At 38.4% G+C, this 22,641-nt stretch overlaps 1 protein-coding gene across 1 annotated transcript in view; it reads left to right on the top strand.

The window, feature by feature from the left end:
• Positions 1 to 18,579, top strand: part of LOC124805095 (E3 ubiquitin-protein ligase TRIM23-like) — a 73,756-nt gene extending 55,177 nt beyond the window's left edge. The window contains exons 11-12 of the mRNA XM_047265538.1: positions 17,097 to 17,286; positions 18,301 to 18,579. Of these exons, the coding sequence (XP_047121494.1) occupies positions 17,097 to 17,276 (180 nt within the window). The 3' untranslated portion in view covers positions 17,277 to 17,286; positions 18,301 to 18,579. The remainder of the gene's footprint in view (positions 1 to 17,096; positions 17,287 to 18,300) is intronic.
• The last annotated feature ends 4,062 nt before the right edge of the window (positions 18,580 to 22,641 follow it).

The raw sequence follows: 22,641 nt of genomic DNA, 5'->3' as shown, positions 1-22,641 counted from the left end.
GAAAGCACAGGTCACACCTGTCTACAAGAAGGATAGCAGAAGTGACCCATGTCTTCCAGTAGAATCTTACAATCTATTCTGAGCACAAACTTAATGGGGTTTCTTGAACAGAATGACCTACTCCATGGCAACCAGTATGGATTCCGGAATCATAGATCATACAAAATCCAACTAACATTAGGTACTGAAGGCTTTGGATCAAAGCAGTCAGATAGATGCAGTATTTCTTGATTCCCGAAAAGCATTTGACTCAGTACCACATCCATCCTTATTGTTAAATGTAAGGTCATATAGGGTGTCAAGCAAAATCTGTGACTAGACTGAGGATTTCTAGACAGGAAGAACACAGCATGTAATCTTGGATGGAGACTCATTATCATATGTAGCAGTAACTTCAGATGTGCCCCGGAAAAGTATGTTGGGACCCTTGCTGTTCATGTTGTACAGGATGTCCATGAAAGTTTACCCTGATTTCAAGAGAAAATATAAATTATGTTTATGATGGTAACATTTGTTTTTTGTTACAGGTCTACTAGTGAACCCATGAAGTTTCTGTACAGCAGTGTCTCATTCAATACTTTCGCTACAAGGAGCACCATGTGAGCTACATCATAAAAATCGCTCCCCCCTAAGGAAGAAGCTCAGTGTGTTGTGTAGCAAGCAGAAACCAAATCACTAATTAATGAAAGTTTGTGCCCAGTTACGGAAAGAAAGCAGCTGATGTCAGATTAATCAGATCATGGATGGAAACTTTTTTAGCAACGGGGTCCATTCAGAAATGAACAAGCAGCAGCAGACCACCTGTTTCGGAGAAGACTGTGCAGCCAGTTCAGACTGCATTCATGAGGTCTCCACAGATATTGATTAGACAAGCTTCATGGAGCTTCAAGTGCCAAAGAGTACAGTGTAGAAAATAGTTCGCAAATATCTTAAATTTTATGCGCACAAGTAAAAAATTGTTCAGAAACTACAACCAGATGATTGCCAAAAACATGAACAATTTGCAATCGACAAGCTGAACTGTTTGGATGAGGAAAATGATTTCTTGAAGTGTGTGTGTTTTTATGATGAGGCTACATTTCATGTTCGTGGCTCAGTTAACTATCATAATGTATGGGTCTTGGGATCAGAAAACCCTCACATCGTATGAGAACACATTTGGGACAATATAAATGTTAAGTTGGGTGCGGGTTAATGGGTGATTGAGTGATTGGCCCATTTGTCTTCTTTGAAAGTAACGTTAAGTGGATTTGTTTACCTCCAATTGTTGTTGCTACAGGATGTGCAAGACACTGTCACCTTTCACAGCAAGGTGATGCTCCTCCTCATTAGTCTCTAGAGGTCTGTAATTATCTAAATGACACCTTTGCCAACAGGTGGACTGTCAGAGACTGCCCAATGCCATGGCCACCTACAGCACCTAACGCTGCCCCTTTAGATTTCCTTCTCTGGGTGTTTGTGAAAGATACTGTGTACAAAACAGCAGTTCCTAATATTGTGACACCGCAACAACGCATCTGAGATGCCATTGGCACAATGATGCCAGACACATTGTAGAATGTGCGGTAAGAGACTGAATACTGGCCTGATATTTTGCATGTGACCAGGGGTGCATATGCTGAAATCATTTAAATGTTGACCTTGACTGACCTTATAATCCTACCTGCTGATAAAGTCTCCACCACTGTTTTTTGGACTGCAAGGATTACCTAGCAGAAGGACTCTGCCAGTTGTCAGTTTCATCCAGCTACAAATCCTGCCACAGTGACCCATTCCAGAAATCCAGCAGGATCTCCGGTCTCTCCTCAAATCTTTAGACCCATCCCAGAACCTGTCCCCAGAGGTCATCTCCTACCTTCTAAATGCTTCCTAAAGTTCATAAACCCAACCACCCAGGACACCCCATTGGGGCCAGTTACTGTGCCCCACTGAGAGAATCTCTGCTCTCGTAGACCAACATCTTTGCATATTACCCACAACCTACTCGCCTGTATAAAAGATACCAACCATTTCTTCCACCGACCCTCCACAGTTCCTGTTCCTTTACCACATGGTGCCCTGCTTATCACTATTGATGCCGTCTCCCTTTACACCAACTTCCCTAATGGCCATGACCTTACCATTATTTAACACTATCGTTTCCAGTGCCTGATGGATTCCAAGCCGACATCCTCCTTCCTAGTCACCATGACCAACTATATCCTCACCCAAAATTACCTGCAAACAAATCCATGGTACAGCTATGGGCACCAGCATGGCACCATCCTATGCCAACCCATTCATGGGCCATCTAGAGCAATCCTCCCTAACCACCCAGAATCCCAAACCCCTCACCTATTTCAGATTTACCGATGACATTTTCGTGATCTAGATTGAGGATGAGGACACCTTTTCCATATTCTTCCAGAGCCTTGGCACCTTCTCCCCGTTTTGCTTCACCTAGTCCTACTCAACCCAAAAAGCCACTTTCCTTGATGTTGCTCTCCACCTCAAAGACAGCTACACCAGTACCTCTGTCCATATCAAACCTACCAACCACCAGCACTACCTGAACTTTGACAGCTGCCACCCATTCCACACCAAGAAGTCCCTCCCATAGTGCCTAGCCACACTTGGCCATAGCATCTGCAGTGACTTGCGGTCCTTGGACCCAGTGTCTCACTGTGGCCATTACAGATTGTAATTACCCTCCCAGCTTTGTACAAAAACATATCTACTGTGCCTTATCTTTCTAGCCACCCACTGCAAAAGTCCCACCATCCAGCCAGAGAAGAGCATTTCTCGGTACCAACCCGGACTGGAGCAACTGAATTACATTCTCCGCCAGGGTTTTGACTAACTCTCGTCATGCCCTGAAATGAGAAATGTTCTACTTACTATGCTTACCACCCCTCCCACAGTGGTATTCTGCCACCCACAAAACCTACACTATATACTCGTTCATCCTTATACGACCCCTGCTCGCAACCCCTTGCCTCATGGCTCCTATCCCTGCAATAGACCTAGTTGCAAGAACTGTTCCAAATATCCTCCCATCTACTCCAGTCTGGTCACAAACACCACATATCCCCTCAAAGGCAGGGCAACTTATGAAACCAGTCATGATCTACAAGCTAAGTTGCAATCACTGTGCTGCGTTTTACTTGGGCATGGCAGTCAAGAAGCTGTCTGTCCGTGTGAATAGCCACTGACAAACTGTGCCCAAGAAACAACTGGACCATCCTCTTGCTGAGTACACTGCCTAACACAACACTCATCATTTCAATGACTGCTTCAAAGCCTGTGCATCTGTATCCTTCCCACCAACACCAGCTTTTCTGAATTCCACAGGTGGGAACTCTCCCTGCAATATTTCCTACATTAATTACACTGCAGTGTCACAGTATTATGAACCGCTGTTTTGTACACAATATCTCTCACATACCCCCATAGAAGGGAATCTAAAGGGGCAGTGTTAGGTGCTGTAGGGGGCCATGGCATTGGGCAGTCTCACAGACAGTCTACCTGTTGGCGAAGGTCTCATTAAGAGAATCACAGACTTCTAGAGCCTAATGAGGAGGAGCATCACCTTGATGTGAAAGGTGACAGTGTCTTGCATATCCTGTAGTGCCAACATTTGTAGGTAGACAAATCACTTAACGTTACTTTTGAAGAAGAAAAATGGACCAATCACTCAATCACACATTAACCTGCACCACACATTAACATTTGGACTGTCCCAAATGTGTTCTCATACTATGTGAGGATTTTCTGATCCCAAGACCCATACATTATGACAGTTAACTGAGCCACGAATATGAAATATAGCCTCATCATAAAAACACACACATTTCAAGAAATCATTTTCCTCATCCAAACAGTTCAGCTTATCCGTTGCGAATTATTCATGTTTTTGGCAATCATCTGGTTGTAGTTTCTGAACATTTAAGATATTTGCGAACTATTTTCTTCACTGTACTCTTTGGCACTTGAAGCTCCGTGAAGCTTGTCTAATCTATTTTTGTGGAGACCTCGTGAATGGAGTCTGAACGGGCTGCACAGTCTTCTCCGAAACAGGTTGTCTGCTGCTGCTTATCCATTTCTGAACAGACCCCATTGCTAAAAAAGTTTCCATCCATGATTGATTAATCTGACATCAGCTGCTTTCTTTCCATAATTGGACACAAACTTTCATTAATTAGTGATTTGGTTTCTGCTTGCTACACAAAACACTGAGCTTTCTCCTTAGGGGGGAGCCATTTTTAGGATATAGTTCACATGGTGCTTATTGTAGCGAAAGTGTTGAATGAGACAAATGGCTCTGAGCACTATGGGACTTGTTGAATGAGACAGTGCAGTACAGAAACATCATGGGTTCGCTAGTAGACCTGTAACAAAAAACAAATGTTACCATCATAAACATAATTTATATTTTATCTGGAAATCAGGGTGAACTTTCATCGACACCCATACAACATGAACAGCAAGGGTCCCAACACACTTCTCTGGGGCACACCTGAAGTTACTGCAACATATGATAATGAGTCTCCATCCAAGATTACATGCTGTGTTCTTCCTATCAAGAAACCCTCAGTCTAGTCACAGATTTTGTTTGATACCCCATATGATCGTAATTTTAACAATAAGGATGGATGTGGTACTGAGTCATACGCATTTCGAGAGTCAAGCAATACCGCATCTATCTGACTGCTTTGATCCAAAGCCTTCAGTACCTTATGTTTGTTGGATTTTGCATAATCTATGATTTCAGAATCCATACTGGATGCCATGGAGTAGGTCATTCTGTTCAAGAAACCCCATTAAGTTTTTGCTCAGAATAGATTGTAAGATTCTACAGTATGTTATGAGTCACTTCTGCTATCCTTCTTGTAGACAGGTGTGACCAGTGCTTTCTTCCAACTATGGAGCATTGTGTTTTGTTCAAAGATCTATGAAAATTTATAGTTCGAAGAGGACCCAACTCAGCTGCATGTTCAGTATAGAATCTGATTGAGATTCCATCAGACTTTGGGGCTCTGCTCAGTTTTAATGATTTCAGCTGTTGAGAATTTATTCACACTAATACCTATTTCACTCATCTTTTCAATGGTACAAGAAATAAATTGGGGGGGGGGGGGGGGGGGGGTACTCTTGAGTTTTCCTTTGTAAAGGAACATTTGCAAACAGAGTTAAACATTTCTACTTTTGCTTCGCTATCTTCAGTTTCAATTCCTGTCTTATCCGTGGGTAACTGAATGCTAACTTTGGTGCCACAAACAGTTTTTACATTCGATCAGCATTTCTTTGGGTTTTTTGATAGATCATTTAATAATATTCCGCTACACTGGTCATTGAAGGCTTCACACATTACTCTCTTAACAGTCAAACACGTTTCATTCAGCATCTCCTATTATGCAGTAATCTCTATTCCTTCAGAAGTTTCTTTAAGGTGACTGTATACAGTGGAGGGAACCTCCCATTGTGAACCATTCTGCTGGGTACATATCTGTTCAGTGCATGGTCAGCTATTCTTTTAAACTGGGGCCATAGTTTCTCTTCATGCTCGTGCCCTCTGCTGAATGTTTCAAGTTTCTCATTGAGATATGTCACTACTGCTTTTTTATCTAGTTTACTGGTCATATATATCTTTCTACTTGTTTCAGTTGTCCTTTGTACTTTGCTAATCATTGTTGCCACAATTGCACTATGGTCACTGACACCAGTTTGACACGCATATCCTCAAAGAGGTTGCCATTAGGTCCAATATATTCCCATTGTGAGCGGGGGTACAAAGTATCTGTTCTAGCTAGTTTTCAGAGAAAGCATTTAGTTGTGTTTTACAGGATGTCTAATCATATCCAGTCACTAACAAAACTGTAATTTTCCAGTTGATTTGGGAACTTACGTACAAGCGAATTGAGATTTTTCTTTAAAGTTTTTGGTTACATTGTGAGATGAGGCTGGTGGGTGGCAGATGGATCCAGTCTATTTTATGCCCACCCATGATACTGAGTCCTGCCCAATCAGTCTTGCATGCACTTTCAATTTTTATCTCAATGTATACACTGCCCGCATTTCCCGTCTGCCTATCCTTTCAATATACACTTAAATTTTCCCCAAAAATCTCACTGCTATCAGTTTCAGGTTTCAACCAGCTTTCTGTACCTAATATTAATTGAGTTACTTTTCAAGAGGTCTTCAAACTCTGGCACCTTGTTAGGAATGCTGAATACTTTGGCAGTTAACTGCTAGGATTTCTTGCCTGTGTGATTCGGGGGGTGGGAGTGGGGTGGGGGGCATTCCTCTGAATCTTAACTAATACTTTTGGGTCTCCTACACCTGTTGTTATATGGACGTGATAGAGACCTGTTTAATCAAAAACAACCTTTTGAGCATCCCACACTCAGTCAGTTACCTGGGTAGCAGCCTGTGATGTGTAGTGCACGCGTGATCCATTTAGTGGGACCCTACAGTTCTCAACCCTCTGGCACAAGTTGAGGAGTTGCAGCCTAGCTTGTGAGAGAATCTTCGAACCTGGTTCAATCCTTCCACTCAACAGCTAGCCCGCAGCTCGTGGTCTAGTGGCTAGCATTGCTGCCTCTGGATCACGGGGTCCCAGGTTCGATTCCCGGCCGGTTGTGGATTTTCTCCACCCGGGGACTGGACGTTTGTGTTGTCTTCATCATTTCATCATCATTCATGAAAGTGGTGAGACTGGACTGTGTAAAGACTGGGAATTTGTACGAGCACTAATAACTGCGCAGTTAAGTGCCCTACAAACCAAACATCATCATCATCATCATCATCATCATCTTCCACTCAACTCAAAACCAGAGGACAATGATCAGTTCTGGGGACAGTACTACAAACTGTGAGCTTTGTTGAAACTCCCATCATGTGCAAGACTGATCTTCTCAACCTTCTCTGCCAGTCACTGGAATGATCCAAGTATGTCCTCAGAGCCCAGATGACAGGCATCATTTCTTCCAATGTACACCATGATCTGCAGCTGGTTTCACCCTGTCCCCTCAGTGGCTGCCAGAATAGCCTCTTCAACATGTTGAATGAGGCTCCCAGGCGTACATTTCCTAAGAAGCACCATTATTTGCCGTATGTTTGAACTGCCGATGATTAATAGACCCCTACCCTTTTGCGTTTGCTTCCTCTTGACACAGGACAAAACGGATTTGCCCAAAACGGGTGAAGTGAGTGTCAGTGGCTCAGTTTCAGTGAAAGACAGCACCTTGAACTTGATGGTTAGGGTAATTAGTATATCACCCTGAGTCCAGTGTGGTCCCTGCCTACCCTGTACAGGACTCCTGTATCTACCTTTGACATGCCACTTGCAGTCAAGTGGATTAGTAGTGACAATCACCTACTTCCTGCAGACGAGACAGGATCCATTGCTAAATCGGGTTCACAGATGAGACAGGATCCATTGCTTATTCAGGTTCACAATGAAATAGTTGTTTCATTGCCCATGTTTGGCAGTGTGTTGATTTTTTAAAATTCTTTTTAACTGTGGCAATGAGAGTACTTTATTCCAATTAAAACAGACAATACCTCCTGGAGACTCGGTAGGTTCTTTTTTATTTTAGGAAAAACTCATTGCTGACTGTTCTTATATGGCTGTGTAGCTCAGTAAAATAATTTTATGTACCATCTGGTAAATTGAAATACTGGGTCTCTTTCCAGTATTTTGTAATACAAAACAACTATTTTGCTGTTATTGTAATAACTCCAAATCTATTGATGTATTAATCAGTGTAATTATGCATATAACCCACGAAATTGTTAGTCACGATGCGCACGATGCGGAGTGATCCGTGCAATGGTGCCAGTTTACGTGGGCAACAGTGGCAGAATTAAGGAGTCGTATGCACCATCTTAGCTTCAATCATCTCAGCTCTCTGATGGGTACTACATGCTCTCAGATGGTCTTATTTGTGATGACTTTGTGATACTTATTACTTTATGGACACTGACCTGGACTTTGTTATTCCCTGTCAACATTTGGCTTGTGCACGAACGTGTCTGTTTCCCTAATGTGTTGCTGTCATTGTGCTCTGATGTGTAGTTTTTCTAAAAGACTCTGGCAGGAGAATTAATCTAAAAATATTGTGTCCATAAATTTTGCATCAGTAGTAGTTTTTCTAACACCTGTGGAGCAAGGTAGTGAAGCCCTTACTCATTTTCTAAACAAAATTGAGACTAAGAAGACACATGTTTACTTAGTAGTGAGTACACTGCTTGGTTGCAATGGCACCAAGTTGACATAAACAGAGTAGTACAATCCAACACAGAAGAACCTACGTGGAAATCAGTAAGGCTATTTAATGATACCAGTAACACTTTTTCTTCTAAATAATCTGCAAAAGACATAGCAAAAGCAAAATTAAGTCAGATGTTGATATTAAATCTCATTTTTTTGGTAAACTTTTGTTATTATTTGAATGTTGCCTTCCTAAAAACATTAATAAAAAATTACATTAACAAGCCTGGATCATTAACAGTATTGAAGTACCTTGTAAATGGAAATGGGAATGTTGCTTATAACATCTACAAAACGTAAAGTTTCAGTTATATTTACTAGCTCAAAAATTCATTCAGTGGTGTAAAGCTTTATTTTTCTTTTATTTTTTAATGCAACATTAATAATCCAAGCAGAGTCTAACCTTCTTAAATTACAGTCAAATGAGAGCAAGGTAGTGTCGCTGTTAAGTTGATTGGGAGTGTTGTAAATGATTGTTCACAACTGCCGTATTCCTTATCAATGATTTCATAAATCAAATTAAAGAAATGATGTCTAGTATTTCAGAAGAAACAGTGAAACATCATGATGTAAATACGGTTGCCACAAGATTTAATCAGTTTGAATACTTGCCCACTGTTGTTTGTGGAATGCAGATCATTTCAAGCTGTTCTACAAATGAAGTCTTAACCATACTCTGTGGTGTCTCCTACATAATATACTCAGAAGTAGTTCTGTCATAATAAACAAATATCTTTACTTAAATATTTAATGACACTAGCTCACTGCAGTTCCCAACAAATCTTAAAATAAGCCATTGTTAAATTTCTTTATAATGAAATGACTGGATAAATGTCAGTAATAGCTAACAGTTTTTATCATCAAACATGATTTTAGTCCTATATTGATACTTGGTAAAAACAGCTTAGATTTCGTAGGACTGATGAATTAAAAATGCCATTTGCAGTGCTAGTTGGTATTATGTGAGCTGTCCAAGGCCTTTAATGGCTGATACTTTGTCATGAGAAATATTATCTTTGTAATCAGTGATGTAGGAAATGAGATGTGTGAATTTTAACAAAATTCATCTAGAAAGTTATACAAAATTATTAAACTAATGTAGGACTTGTTTTCCTGACTGAAATTAAATCATCAATGAAATTCTGCAAAATTAAATGTTATTGGCACTACCATTTCTCATTTGTGTCAGCAACTTTTCATTGAATAACAAGCATAACCAATCCTTATTATCCCTGACAGAGTACAACTAAACAGTTGAAGAAAAGTTTTGATTTAACTGGAACATGGGCAATTAAAGTAACATTAAATCAATTTAAGGATACAGGTAATGACCAAAAATAAGAAACCCATTGAGAAATTGAGAAGGATGAAAAAGCAAGAGTTAATAGGTGGGGAAAATGGCAGCTTGATGTCAAAAAACACATTAAATAAATGCTTAAGATTAGAAAGTATGAGGTTCATTAAAAATGAAACCTGGTCAGTGTGTCTGCCTTTGTCTTGCTCGTAAGGTGGCACCACAAAACTGCGGGTACAATGGCGCCATCTGTTGGTAGAGAGACTGATGCATGTGCACCATTTGATGTTGCATAGTGCCAATGTGGTTTCACACTAAAGAGAAGGCAGTCACACACGTTATCGTCCACTACTGAACATGCAGGCGAGTAGCAGGAACAGCAAGGAGTGATTTGATTTTAGGCGGCAGATGGAGTTGGACGCCATGAAATCGAGCTTCTTTACAGAACCTTAGACAAGCCATCAAGTTGAAATGCCGTGGCATGTTGTCCAATGGCATTACCCTCCTGCATGATCATGCCCACCCACACACGACCTATGCAGTGAAGATGACATTGCAGCAGTTTCGGTGGGAAACGCTGGAACATCCAACCTTTCACTGTGCAACTTTCACGAGTTTGGACCTGTAAAACAAGCTATTCGTGGACATCGATTCGCAATGGATGACGAAGTGTGTGACTGGGTCCTGGCCTGGATTCGACAGCAGCCTACTAGCTTCTTCAAGGAAGGAATCGACCAGCTAGTATCGCAATGGGATAAATGTGCCAACAATTTTGATGACTATTTTGGAGTATGTGTACTGTGTATAACTACATTTTTGAGTTAATAAAATCGTTACCGTTACTTTACACTAGTGACGGGGTTTCATTTGAATGCTCCTTATAATAATACGAGTCTTGAGGAATGGAGAAAAAAATTAAATGATGGGAAAAAAGTAAAAATGTAATGGTAAACTGAAGAAAATGCCAATGGCCTTGTCGTAGAGGTAACACCGGTTCCTGTGAGATCACCAGAGGTAAGCATTGTCGAGCTTGGCCAGCACGTGGATGGGTCACTGTCCGGGTCTGTTGAGGGGTGTTGACAAGTGGAGTGCACTCAGCCCTTGTGAGGCCAATTGTGGAGCTACTTGATTGAGAAGTTGTGGCTCTGATAACGAAAACTAACAATGTCTGAGAGAGCAGTGTGCTAACCACGTGCCCCTCTATATCCACAACCAGTGACGTCTACTGGCTGAGGATGACACTGCAGTCGGTAGGTACTGTTGGCCTTTATGAGGCCTGTTTGCCTGGAGAGAGAAAAACTGAAGAAAATATGGAAGATTTCAAAAGTTCTAAGAAGGCAATACAGGTTGCGACAAAAGTCGAGATATGCCCCTATTAAAGTCAAATGATGTGAGGAATCATAATGGAGTCTAATACAGGGTATCTGTAGGTGTGGGCGCACCTTATAGGAGCTATGACAACAGTGGCGGCCATTTTAAAATCCGCTGTCCTGGATTTGTGTGACGTGTTTCAAATGGGAAGGGGTCACATGGCAGATCATTGTGAAGAACCTTTTTCTCATGAATACAGATGTGAAATCTGTTTTAAGAGATCTTTGTTTGTCTAGGAGATATGACCCATTAAAGTTTAGGACACTTCTCATAGTCGGCATTACAGCATAAGCTTAATATGACCTCCATTGTGGTGAACACACAATTGGAGTCATTTTTTGACAGTCCTGTTGCATATGTGAGTCAAGAAAGGCCCATGCCTTGTCAGTACACCAGCAAAGATGGGCTGCATTGTTGATTTTTACATCATACACAATTGATTTCAAATGTCCACACAGATAAAAGTCAGCAGGTGGTAGACCAGGGGACTGTGGTGGGCATTCGATAGGACATCTCCTACCTATCCAGTGACCTCCAAACTGTTCATCCAGAAACTGTCTGACTTCGGTAGCATAGTGGATACATGTACCATTATGTTGGAAGAAAGTTGGGAAATCACCCTGGCAAGTAAACAGCGTTGGAAGCACATAAGCACAGAGCATTCAACGTTCCATCAATAAACACCAGCCCAACAATTCTTGTGCCCCAAATCCCACACTAAACCATCACTTTGTCACCGCCAGAACCTTTATAGAAATCCACTCGAGGAGTTTGCAACTGGCTAGTAATGATGATCCTGTTTGTTTACTTATCCTCGAAAATAAAAAATAGCATAGTCACTGAACACCTGTTGTATGCAGTTTGTGATTCCTGCTATTACACTGTTCCAGAGCCCATTCTGCAAACTGCACCTGCCAGTCAGGATCATCCTCCAAGAAATGATGTTGCATCTTTAACTTGTACTGGTGCCATTGGTGTGTGTGCAATACAAGCAGGATTGAACAGTGTGTGACACTGGATATTGCTGATAATTGGCACCTGCTGCACTGTAGACTTTTCACAAATGATGCCAAACTGCTGTTCCACTGTCCTTGTCAGTGGCTGTTCTTGGATGTCAATTCATGGCTTGTCCACCACAGAACCCGTTGCACAAAATTTGTCCAATAACTTGAATATTGTCATATGTGAAACGTCATTCCTCTTGGGGCGCCAGGCATTAAAGTCAACAGCAATAATGCTGGCTGGCACTCCGTCCACCACTCATTAACACAATTTCAAGACGTTCCTGCTGTGTAAGTGCCATTGTGGATCACCTACAACAATAAGCAGAATTTATCACCTCTCACAGTTTCAAACTTTAACAGGTCATAACTCATACACAGATAAAGATATCTTAAAACAGATTTCTCACGTGTCTTCCTGAGAAAGAGACAGTTCAAAATGATGTGCCACATGGCCCCCTTCCCATTTGAAACACATCACCAAAATCCAAGATGGCGGATTTCAAAATGGCCGCCATTGTTGTCATAGCTCCTATAAGTTGTGCCCCCACCTACAAATACCCCATACCGTACACCATTATGATTCCTCACACTGTTCGATTTTTATAGGGGTGTATCCTGTCTTTTGCCTCACCCTGTACTGTGGTTTGTGTGTAAAAATACTCAGATATATACAACAGGTAAATGAAATAAGTAACAAAGACTGTAAACAGTGGAGTAACTGAAGAAAAAATAAAAGAAAAATTATGAAACATTGATAAAGAGAAGAATCTTCTAAATGAAACTGAGTTCAAATAAATGTACAAAAACTTCTACGTATGAGTTGGTAAGCAGCACAATTACAAGTGAAAGGTAACAAAAACACCAGATTTGAGAACCTGAAAACCTTTTTCTGAAGAGAGAGAAAAGAGTTGGTAGAAATTATATTATTCCTAGTTATACTACTTGTATTTTTCTGCTTTCCTATGCTACTATGCATTGAAGTCTCTCTTTTATATGTACACACTTTTTGTTTAAGTTTTAATATATTTACCAACAATACGGCTATTAGATGAAATGTATTTTAAAGAAAAAAGAGCCATAGTTGGTAGCCATAACATATATTCATAGATGACAGAGTAAACATCATGAGAAAGGATACTTATTCCCTTCATAAAAATAAAATAGCTATAACAATCTCTTTGAAGTATGGCTTGTGCAATGTGCCATATCACATACTCTAATACTCTACACCGTCTCTGGCATTACATAATTATTGTGTGTAATAAAGGATGAAACAGCAGCATGTAATACTCTGTTATTGAGTGTGCTTTGTAAATAACCAAGGTTATTGCCTTCACCCTCCCATACCAATGTTTTCAATATCCAAAGAATAAAACTGCTTCATCTACTCATTGCAGTTTTGCTACATAATTGGTTTTATGTGCATTAACACATTGAGTTTTGTGCTTTGCCTTTAGTGACACATCATTAACAGGATATTAAACTTTAATCTGTCTTCCATTGCTATTTAAAATTCATTGTTATTGACTTCCTTTCTATTGACAATTTCCATTTCTTTTTTACTCTCTTGCCTTCTCATTTTTGTTTTCCACCCATGATTTCTTTGAGGTTTATGTCTCATCTTTTATTCATTGATTTAAAGGTGATAGTTATTGGTACAAGACACTATAAAATTTGAACCTCAAATGTTGGCTTATTGTTACTTCTGGCTGATTTCTTGCTTCTTTGTTTCATGCAAAGTAATGGTCAGTGTAACTTTTTCTTTTGGTTCAGCTACTGCATATCCTACCCTGTCTTGTTGCTTTCTTTTATTCACTTTTAGATTGAAGTCAGCTGATAGGTATTCCTGCTTAAGGGAAGTCTCTCTAACAAAGAAACCACTTTCTACAAAGCTTGGGTATCTGATTAATGAGGGAATTAGTATATTTCATCAAAATATACAAGGTATTAGAGATAAAGTTAGTGAACTGCTTATAGATGTTGACTCTGAAATTATTGGTATATCTGAACACTTCTTAAATAAGGAGATAATTCAGAGGCTTCCTTTACCAGGATACAGGTTGGCTGGCAGCTTTTCTAGGAGCTCTTTGCGGTGTGGGGGAGTAGCCATGTATGTGAAAAACGGTATCCCATTTGAGTCAATTGATGTTTCAAAGTACTGCACTGAAAAGGTGTTTGAATGTTGTGCAGGTGTGGTTAAATTTAGTGGAGCTAAACTTCTTACTGTTGTTATTTATAAATCCCCAGACTCCAATTTCACAACATTTTTGCTAAAGCTAGAGGAGGTTCTTGGTTCACTTTATAGGAAATACAAAAAGTTAGTTATATGTGGTGACTTCAATATTAATTGTATAAGTGATTGTGCAAGGAAAAGGATGCTGGTAGACCTCCTTAATTCATATAATCTTATGCAAGCCGTATTCTTTCCAACGAGAGTGCAAGGGAAAAGTAGAACAACCATAGACAATATTTTTGTTCATTCGTCATTATTAGAAGGGCATTCTGTTAGCAAAAAGGTGAATGGCCTTTCAGATCATGATGCACAAATTTTAAGTCTAAAAGATTTTTGTGCTGCAACACATGTTAAATATAGTTACCAACTTTTTAGGAAAGCTGATCCAGTTGCTGTACAGACTTTTGTAAACCTTATCAAGGAACAAGAGTGGCAAGATGTTTATAGTGCTGATACAGTAGACGATAAATATAATGCTTTCCTCAAGACTTTTCTCGTGCTCTTTGAAAGTTGCTTTCCGTTAGAACGTTCAAAACAGGGTACTAGCACAAACAGGCAGCCTGGGTGGCTGACTAAAGGGATAAGAATATCTTGTAGAACAAAGTGGCAATTATATCAAAACGTTAGAAACAGTCAAAATCTAAATGCAGCAGCCCATTACAAACAGTATTGTAAGGTGCTTAAAAAAGTTATTAGGAAGGCAAAAAGTATGTGGTATGCAGATAGAATAGCTAAGTCTCAGGATAAAATTAAAACCATATGGTCAGTCGTAAAGGAAGTGGCTGGTCTGCAGAGACAGGTCGAGAATATAGAATCAGTGCGTAGTGGGGTTGTCCGTGTTACTGATAAGTCGCATATATGTAAAGTACTCAATAATCACTTTCTGAATATAGCAGGTGAACTAAATAGAAACCTAGTCCCAACAGGGAATCATATAGCGCTCTTAGAAAAAAGTGTTCCGAGACTGTTACCTGAAATGCTCCTCCATGATACTGACAAGAGGGAGATTGAGTTAATAATTAAATCTCTAAAGACCAATAACTCTCATGGATATGACGGGGTATCTAGCAGAATACTGAAGTATTGTTCCACATATGTTAGCTCAGTACTTAGCCATATCTGTAACTTTTCCTTTAGGAGTGGTCGGTTTCCTGACCGATTAAAGTACTCGGTAGTGAAGCCACTTTATAAAAAGGGAGACGGGGATAATGTTGACAATTATAGACCTATTTCTATGCCATCGGTGTTTGCTAAAGTTATCGAGAGGGTTGTATATACAAGGTTACTGCAGCATTTAAATTCACATAATTTGCTGTCAAATGTACAGTTTGGTTTTAGAAATGGCTTAACAACTGAAAATGCTATAGTCTCTTTTCTCTGTGAGGTTTTGGACGGATTAAATAAAAGGTTGCGAACGTTAGGTGTTTTCTTTGATTTAACGAAGGCTTTTGACTGTGTTGACCACAAAATATTACTGCAGAAGTTGGAACATTATGGAGTAAGGGGAGTAGCTTACAATTGGTTCGCCTCCTACTTTAAGAACAGAAAGCAGAAGGTAATCCTCCGCAATATTGAGAGTGGTAATGATGTTCAGTCCCAATGGGGCACTGTTAAATGGGGCGTTCCCCAAGGGTCGGTGCTGGGGCCACTGCTGTTTCTTATTTATGTAAATGATATGCCTTCTAGTATTACAGGTGATTCAAAAATATTTCTGTTTGCTGATGACACCACCTTGGTAGTGAAGGATCTTGTGTGTAATATTGAAACATTATCAAATAATGTAGTTCATGATATAAGTTCGTGGCTTGTGGAAAATAATTTGATGCTAAATCACAGTAAGACTCGGTTTTTACAGTTTCTAACCCACAATTCAACAAGAACTGACATTTTAATCAGACAGAATGGGCATGTTATAAGCGAGATGGAACAGTTCGAGTTCCTAGGCGTACGGATAGATAGTAAGCTGTTGTGGAAAGCCCATGTTCAGGATCTTGTTCAGAAACTAAATGCCGCTTTATTTACCATTAGAACAGTATCTGAAATAAGTGACATTTCAACACGAAAAGTAGTATACTTTGCATATTTTCATATGCTTATGTCATATGGTATTATTTTTTGGGGTAATTCTTCTGATTCAAAAAGGGTATTTTTGGCTCAAAAACGGGCTGTTCGAGCTATGTATGGTGTAAGTTCGAAAACCTCTTGTCGACCCCTATTCAATAGTCTGGGAATTTTGACATTGCCCTCACAGTATGTATTTTCTTTAATGTCGTTTGGTGTTAGCAATATTAGCTTATTCCCAAGAGTTAGCAGCTTTCACTCAGTTAATACTAGGCAGAAATCAAATCTGCATGTGGAATGCACTTCCTTGACTCTTGTGCAGAAAGGAGTGCAGTATTCTGCTGCATCCATTTTCAATAAGCTACCACAAGAACTCAAAAATCTTAGCAGTAGCCCAAACACTTTTAAGTCTAAACTGAAGAATTTCCTCATGGCTCACTCCTTCTATTCTGTCGAGGAGCTCCTGGAAGAGCTAAAAAATTAAGCAAATTCCAGTGTTACATTCTTGATTTTCTTTATTTAAACTAACGACTTGTCGCCTGAATATGTTTCTTATATTTCATTTTATCTGTTTCTACAATCGTGTTATAATTTCATGTATTGACTCGTTCCATGACCATGGAGACTTCTCCTAAATGTGGTCCCACGGAACAATAAATAAATAAATAGAAAATAGAAATAGAAATAAAGTATGTGCTGTGTTTTTACTGTTTTGGGTAGTAATTTTCATTACATCTCCTCTGTTACATGTATATTTCATAGGTATGAAATCTTCTTATGCCACAGAAACCATAGCAGTTCCTGATTAGGCACATGGATGAGTGATGTATCAGTGGCTGTTTTCTAGCAATATTTATTTATTTAATTTTTTTTTTGTTGCAGGACCTAGAGGGCTGCCTTTCTGTGGAACAGCTGACAGAGCAGTTGGGATTGTCCAAGCTATGCTGTACACGTTCTTGGCATATCCAAGCATGTGATGCACAGAGTGGTACAGGGCTGCATGATGGACTGGAATGGCTGTCACGCCAGCTAGTGGCTTCTAGTGTTCTTGATGTCAACTGACTGTATCCCAGTAAGTATTGAGTTTTTATCCATTTAATTTTTATCTCCTATGAAATTCTAATGATGAAAGAGATAAATGATGTCTCATCTTCTGCAAAAATACTAGAAACAGTAGTAATAAATGCTCTCTCTTGATATAGGTCAAACTTTTTAAATATTTGACAACATTTACATGTCATTATCTTCTTTCAATTACTTTATTCAGTGTAAAACTTCTTGTAATTTACCTCAGGACATGAGCCAAGTTGAAACAGTCTCTTGGATTCTTGAAGTTAGTGCTGGGTCAGTTCTTTGTGTAAAGAAGTAGTTCACAGGGAATGGAGACATTAAGTTAAGAAGTTAAATGTTTACACAGAATTTGTTTTTCAAGATCTTTGTTCATTTTAGCATCACTGTAAATACTTCTTTCTTTCTTTCTTTCTTTCTTTTTTTTTTTTAACCACATGTGACATACTCTGTGTTCTGCTCTGTGTACAGAAATCTTTCTCATTGTAAAATGTTTTCAATGTACTTTTTTGAAGTTTATTGTCAGTGGTCTTTAAGACAGTGTACACCATATCATTCTGGCTATTTCACGTCATAATTTGGTTTCTGTCCGCTCTTTTCATATCATCATCATCATCACCACTGTTGATTCATACTAGGAAATACAAGTTCATTTTTTTCTGTGGATGTGAATATGCTAACATAAAATATATGAAGAAATTCAGAACACAAAGAAGGATAGTGGTGCTATTACATACATTTCAAAGGTTCACTAAATGTGTGCTTGAAATCTGAATTCACAATTTTTTTGGGTCATGGCCTTATTATGTTACATTGTGGACAGTTTGCTTACGTAATATTGCATTTGCATTCATTCATTGTGTTCAGATCTTTTTGCAATCATGCTGAGACATTTTCTGAGAATCATACTTTTTTGTTGTCAGTTCATCCAGTTGCTTAAAAAAATGTAATAAGTGTATCATATAAAACATGAATATGTGCGTATTTGCATGAAATGTAGTAGCAATATTTGTTTCAGATCCTTGACGGAAACATCAACATATAGACTGGGGGACATGGAACATCTAATTTGAGGATATTCCATGGTTTGCTATTACAAGTTTGTGAACATTTGTGATATTATGTGTTAAAGTTGTGTTGTATGCATGTTTCGAGGTAGTTCATGTGTTCAGTGTATAGAATGTCATCATATAAATTTTTCAGAATAGTGGAATGTTTGTGTCAAAAAATACTCATTCAATGTGTGCTAGAATTTGGTGTATTTGTAAAAATAATAAAACTGTATTTAGACAGTCTCCTTGCAAGTTCTTTATTTTGCCGGACATCCTCAAGTGTATATATATAATTGTTTAGAAATTTTTCGTGAAACATAATTTTATACAAAAGAGGGATTTCAGGAGTGTAAACTTCTTCTTTCTTGCTCTCTTAAAAATAAGAGTGTCTTAGAAATAAATTTCTAGTCTAAGAATTTATAATTCATTGCTAACTAGAGAATCACAATTTTTGTAACTGCCAACATTTTTGATTTCATGTCTTAATGAAAATTTACATAAAATATTTTTGAGCAAGAGACTATAAGAAACATTTTTTTTTCTTTTTTTTTATTTCATAACATTGATGTTACTTTTCTGTTTTGAGGTGTAGTGGAAGAAACTTTTGTCGTTAGATGCGTACATTTGTGTGAAAATTAAAATTCCAGCATAGTCCATGGTCTGTTAGGCTTGTACTCTAAAAACATTAACATATGTCTCAATTAACAAGAGTATAGCTCATTTGTATCACAATATTTTTTTTTTAACTGCAAACAGTTAGAATTTCATGGCTCAGTGAGAGTTTCCATAAAATATTGTTGGGACAGAGACTGTAAAAGAGATGTTTTTTCATACCTCATAACATTCATGTTACTTTTCTGTTTTGAGGTGCAGTGGAAGAATTTTTGTCATTAGATGGGTGCATTATGTGTGAAAATTAAGGTTGCAGAGTAGTCCATGGTGTGTTTAGGCTTGTACTCTTAAAACATTAACATATGTTTCAATTTACCAAGAGTATAGTTCATCTGCATCACATGTATGAATCAAGTTGCCACCTTCCAACTGGACTTCATATGCTGCATCATTTTAATATTGTCAGCAGTGAAGTATTGTGTTTCATCTGTGGACTTGAAAAACATCAAACCATCTGTTCAAATACATGTAGTATTTGGAAGATGCACATTTATTAGATATATTATATTTTTGTGCCACTATATGTATATTTATACTAATATACAGGGTGAACAGTAATAAAGTGGACAAACTGCAGGGATGGATTCCTGATTGGAAATGGAGGAAAAAAGGTCCTTTGAGCATGTGTCCAGAAATGGACAGTGTGCAAGCAGTTACAACAAATCATCCCAGACAACAGTACAGAACAGCATAACATCCAGGTATCAAGTGTTCAAAGTGGCGTCCATGGGATTTCAAGTGATAGGGATGATAGCAGTTGTCATGTAGGATACACATGAAGTTGTTCAAGGGTTCATCTCAATATCACCTAGAACCTGGTCCTCGAAATCTAGTGTATGCACAGTCTGCCACCTCTCTGCACATTTGTATGTCTGAATGGACCCATGATCATACAAACGTCAAAAAATTCCTTGAAATGTGTGATGTGGTTGCTGTCTGTGAGGATTCTTTTGGCATAGCTCTGATGCCTCTCAACCGTTTCCATCTGCTTGGCCACACACAAAACACCATCTTGGCTTGTTCCCAACATGAATACCAGACCATTCTCCTGCTTACAGTAAACTGCATCAATCACACGGCCTGTAAAATAAAAGGAACATATGACACATGGTCAGAGGAACTGTAATTCGTAAGTGCCATCTACCATGGCAATGATGCATTTGCAGACACATGTTCATAAGACCTTTTTTCCTCCAGTTCCAGTCAGGAATCCATCCCTGCAGTTTGTTGGTTTTATTAATGTTCACTATATATAATGGGGAAACATTAGCAAAAAATCTTGAAAAAAGACTAAATATTTTTTTAAAAAAGCGGCTGTGAGAAAGAAAATGCTGTGCTGTGCAGTTTCATTTTCTTTATTGCCATTGCTTTTAATTCTGATGGCAGGGCATATAAACCATTAAACAGACTGTTCCTCCCATACATATTATTTCTCCATCTATATAATATTAAATAAAAAATCTGTACACAACCATGTGCTGTTTTGGTTTTTGCCCCACAGTCAGTTTTAACTGACAACCTGTATGTTACTAAAGCTGTGTTTGTGGCTTATTGGCTTATGATTAGAATACATCTACACAAACAACTGTCCAAAATTTTGTAATGCATCTGAAATAAACTATATTATTTTGAAAAAAATAATAGGTGATCATAAACAATACCAATCAGTTGGTATTGTAATCACCACTGAAGATGCAATTCAATATCCACAAGGATTTCTTAATTCACTGAATCAAAATGGCTTTCCACCACACAGTTTGAGGCTTAAAGTTGGCATTGTTGTAATACTACATCATCTCAAACCTCCGAAACTTTTCGGTAGTACCTATGTGCAGAAGCAACTATCCTCAAAGGTTTAGCAGCTGGAGAGGTCGATCTCATACCTCCTATATCAGCAGTCCCAACTGATTTACTCATAAATTTGAATCAACTTCAATTTCCAATCAAGATTTCATTTGCAATAACAATAAACAAAGCTCAAACTCAGACATTCAAATATGTTGGAACTGATGTACAATCATTATTTTTTTCATGGGCTGTTGTACACTGCCCATTCACAAACTGCAAGTTCAGAAAATCAGTCATACTCTGATCACATAGTACCCAGGAAAAAAAAATGCTGTATATTCTGAACTTGTGTCATTTCTTAAAAAAACTTAAAAATAATAAAAAATAAAAACAAAGGAGTCTTTTTCATTTGTATTCTGTACGATTTATAATAATATCGAGTGCCATACCATCAAAGTTGGCAAAGTCACAATGAGGAGTTGAAATTTTGTCCTGAAATATCACAGATTAGGATGTAATCTATATCCAATTCCCAAATATATATGTAGCAACTGTGAAGCATTGCTGAATTTGCTAGTAATAAATAAAGAAGCCAGACAGAGGGATACTGTAATGACTTAAACAATACATATGATAAACGTTTCTCATTCTATTGCAATTCATTTCATGAGCTTGGACTTTATGGGTGTTTTTGGAGTTCACTTAATCCACTACCAAGTCGAGACAAATGTTTAATCGAATTAAAAGATGGCATTTTCCAGTTTTGCTGTATTTTATTAGTTCAAGACTAGTTGAAACCTTCAAACCCATTCACAAGTGATTTTGTGGTGCTGCATTAGAAAACTATGCCTTGCATATTGGAATGACAGAATCTTTAAATTTGTGTTTTCCATTTGTTTTGGTTCACAAATGCTGTCTTGTTGGTTTGACATAAAATCACTTGAGGTTGGCCTAGAAGGCTGAAACTAATCATGAACAAATAAAATTAATATGTCAAAAGTGGAAAATCCCACCTTTTTTATTTTGTTTTATTTTTAATGGTAACTGCTATGAAAAAAATGTAATCAAATGTTGAGACTGAGACTAGATAGTTATGCCTCTGCTTCAAATATATTGGCTCAGTGGTTCATGATAGGGAAACTTCATACATATTATGCTGCTTTATCTCATTTAATGTCATATATGCAGTCACGTTCATAAATAAAGGGATCACTGAAATCTACGAAAACATGTTGTTTCATGGCAATGTTGTAGGGAAGAATATACCACGGCTTTCAGTCACATCTGTGATATATGATTAATCATTACAAGACTGCTTTTTTGTCAACAAATGTCTGTGTATGCAGTGAGTTTTAGTCCTCAGTTTAGAGCATGAAAATCATTTATTAATACTCGCTTAATACAATACAAATGTCTGTGTATGCAGTGAGTTTTAGTCCTCAGTTTAGAGCACGAAAATCATTTATTAATACTCACTTAATACAATACAGAATAAATGATACATGGTTCATAGAAGTTACTGATCCTGCGAATTATCCATGACTGCAAATGAAAACAATCGTAAAAAACACAGTTTGAGTTACGATGGTCAAAACCACTCACAGGCAATGCAGGATCCATTCATTTAGCCAAATGGTATCACAGTCTCCTGAAGAAGAACTTAACAGCATCAGGCATAACATCACTATACTCAGATCCCAAGCAGGCCCTATTGTAATACAAGCTGTGGGTGTTGATGTAAAGGGTGATCTACTGTCAGTAATGCTGTTCTACAGTCTTCCAGATAGTTATGACAATTTTAGATGTGCTGTTGGATCTCGTGACAATCTACCAGAGATGCTAAAAGT

This window comes from Schistocerca piceifrons, chromosome 1, assembly GCF_021461385.2.
Source record: "Schistocerca piceifrons isolate TAMUIC-IGC-003096 chromosome 1, iqSchPice1.1, whole genome shotgun sequence".
NCBI classification, from domain to species: Eukaryota; Metazoa; Arthropoda; class Insecta; order Orthoptera; family Acrididae; genus Schistocerca; species Schistocerca piceifrons.
The sequence above is the reverse complement of the archived record's forward strand: the minus strand, read 5'-3'. Positions and strand labels throughout refer to the sequence as shown.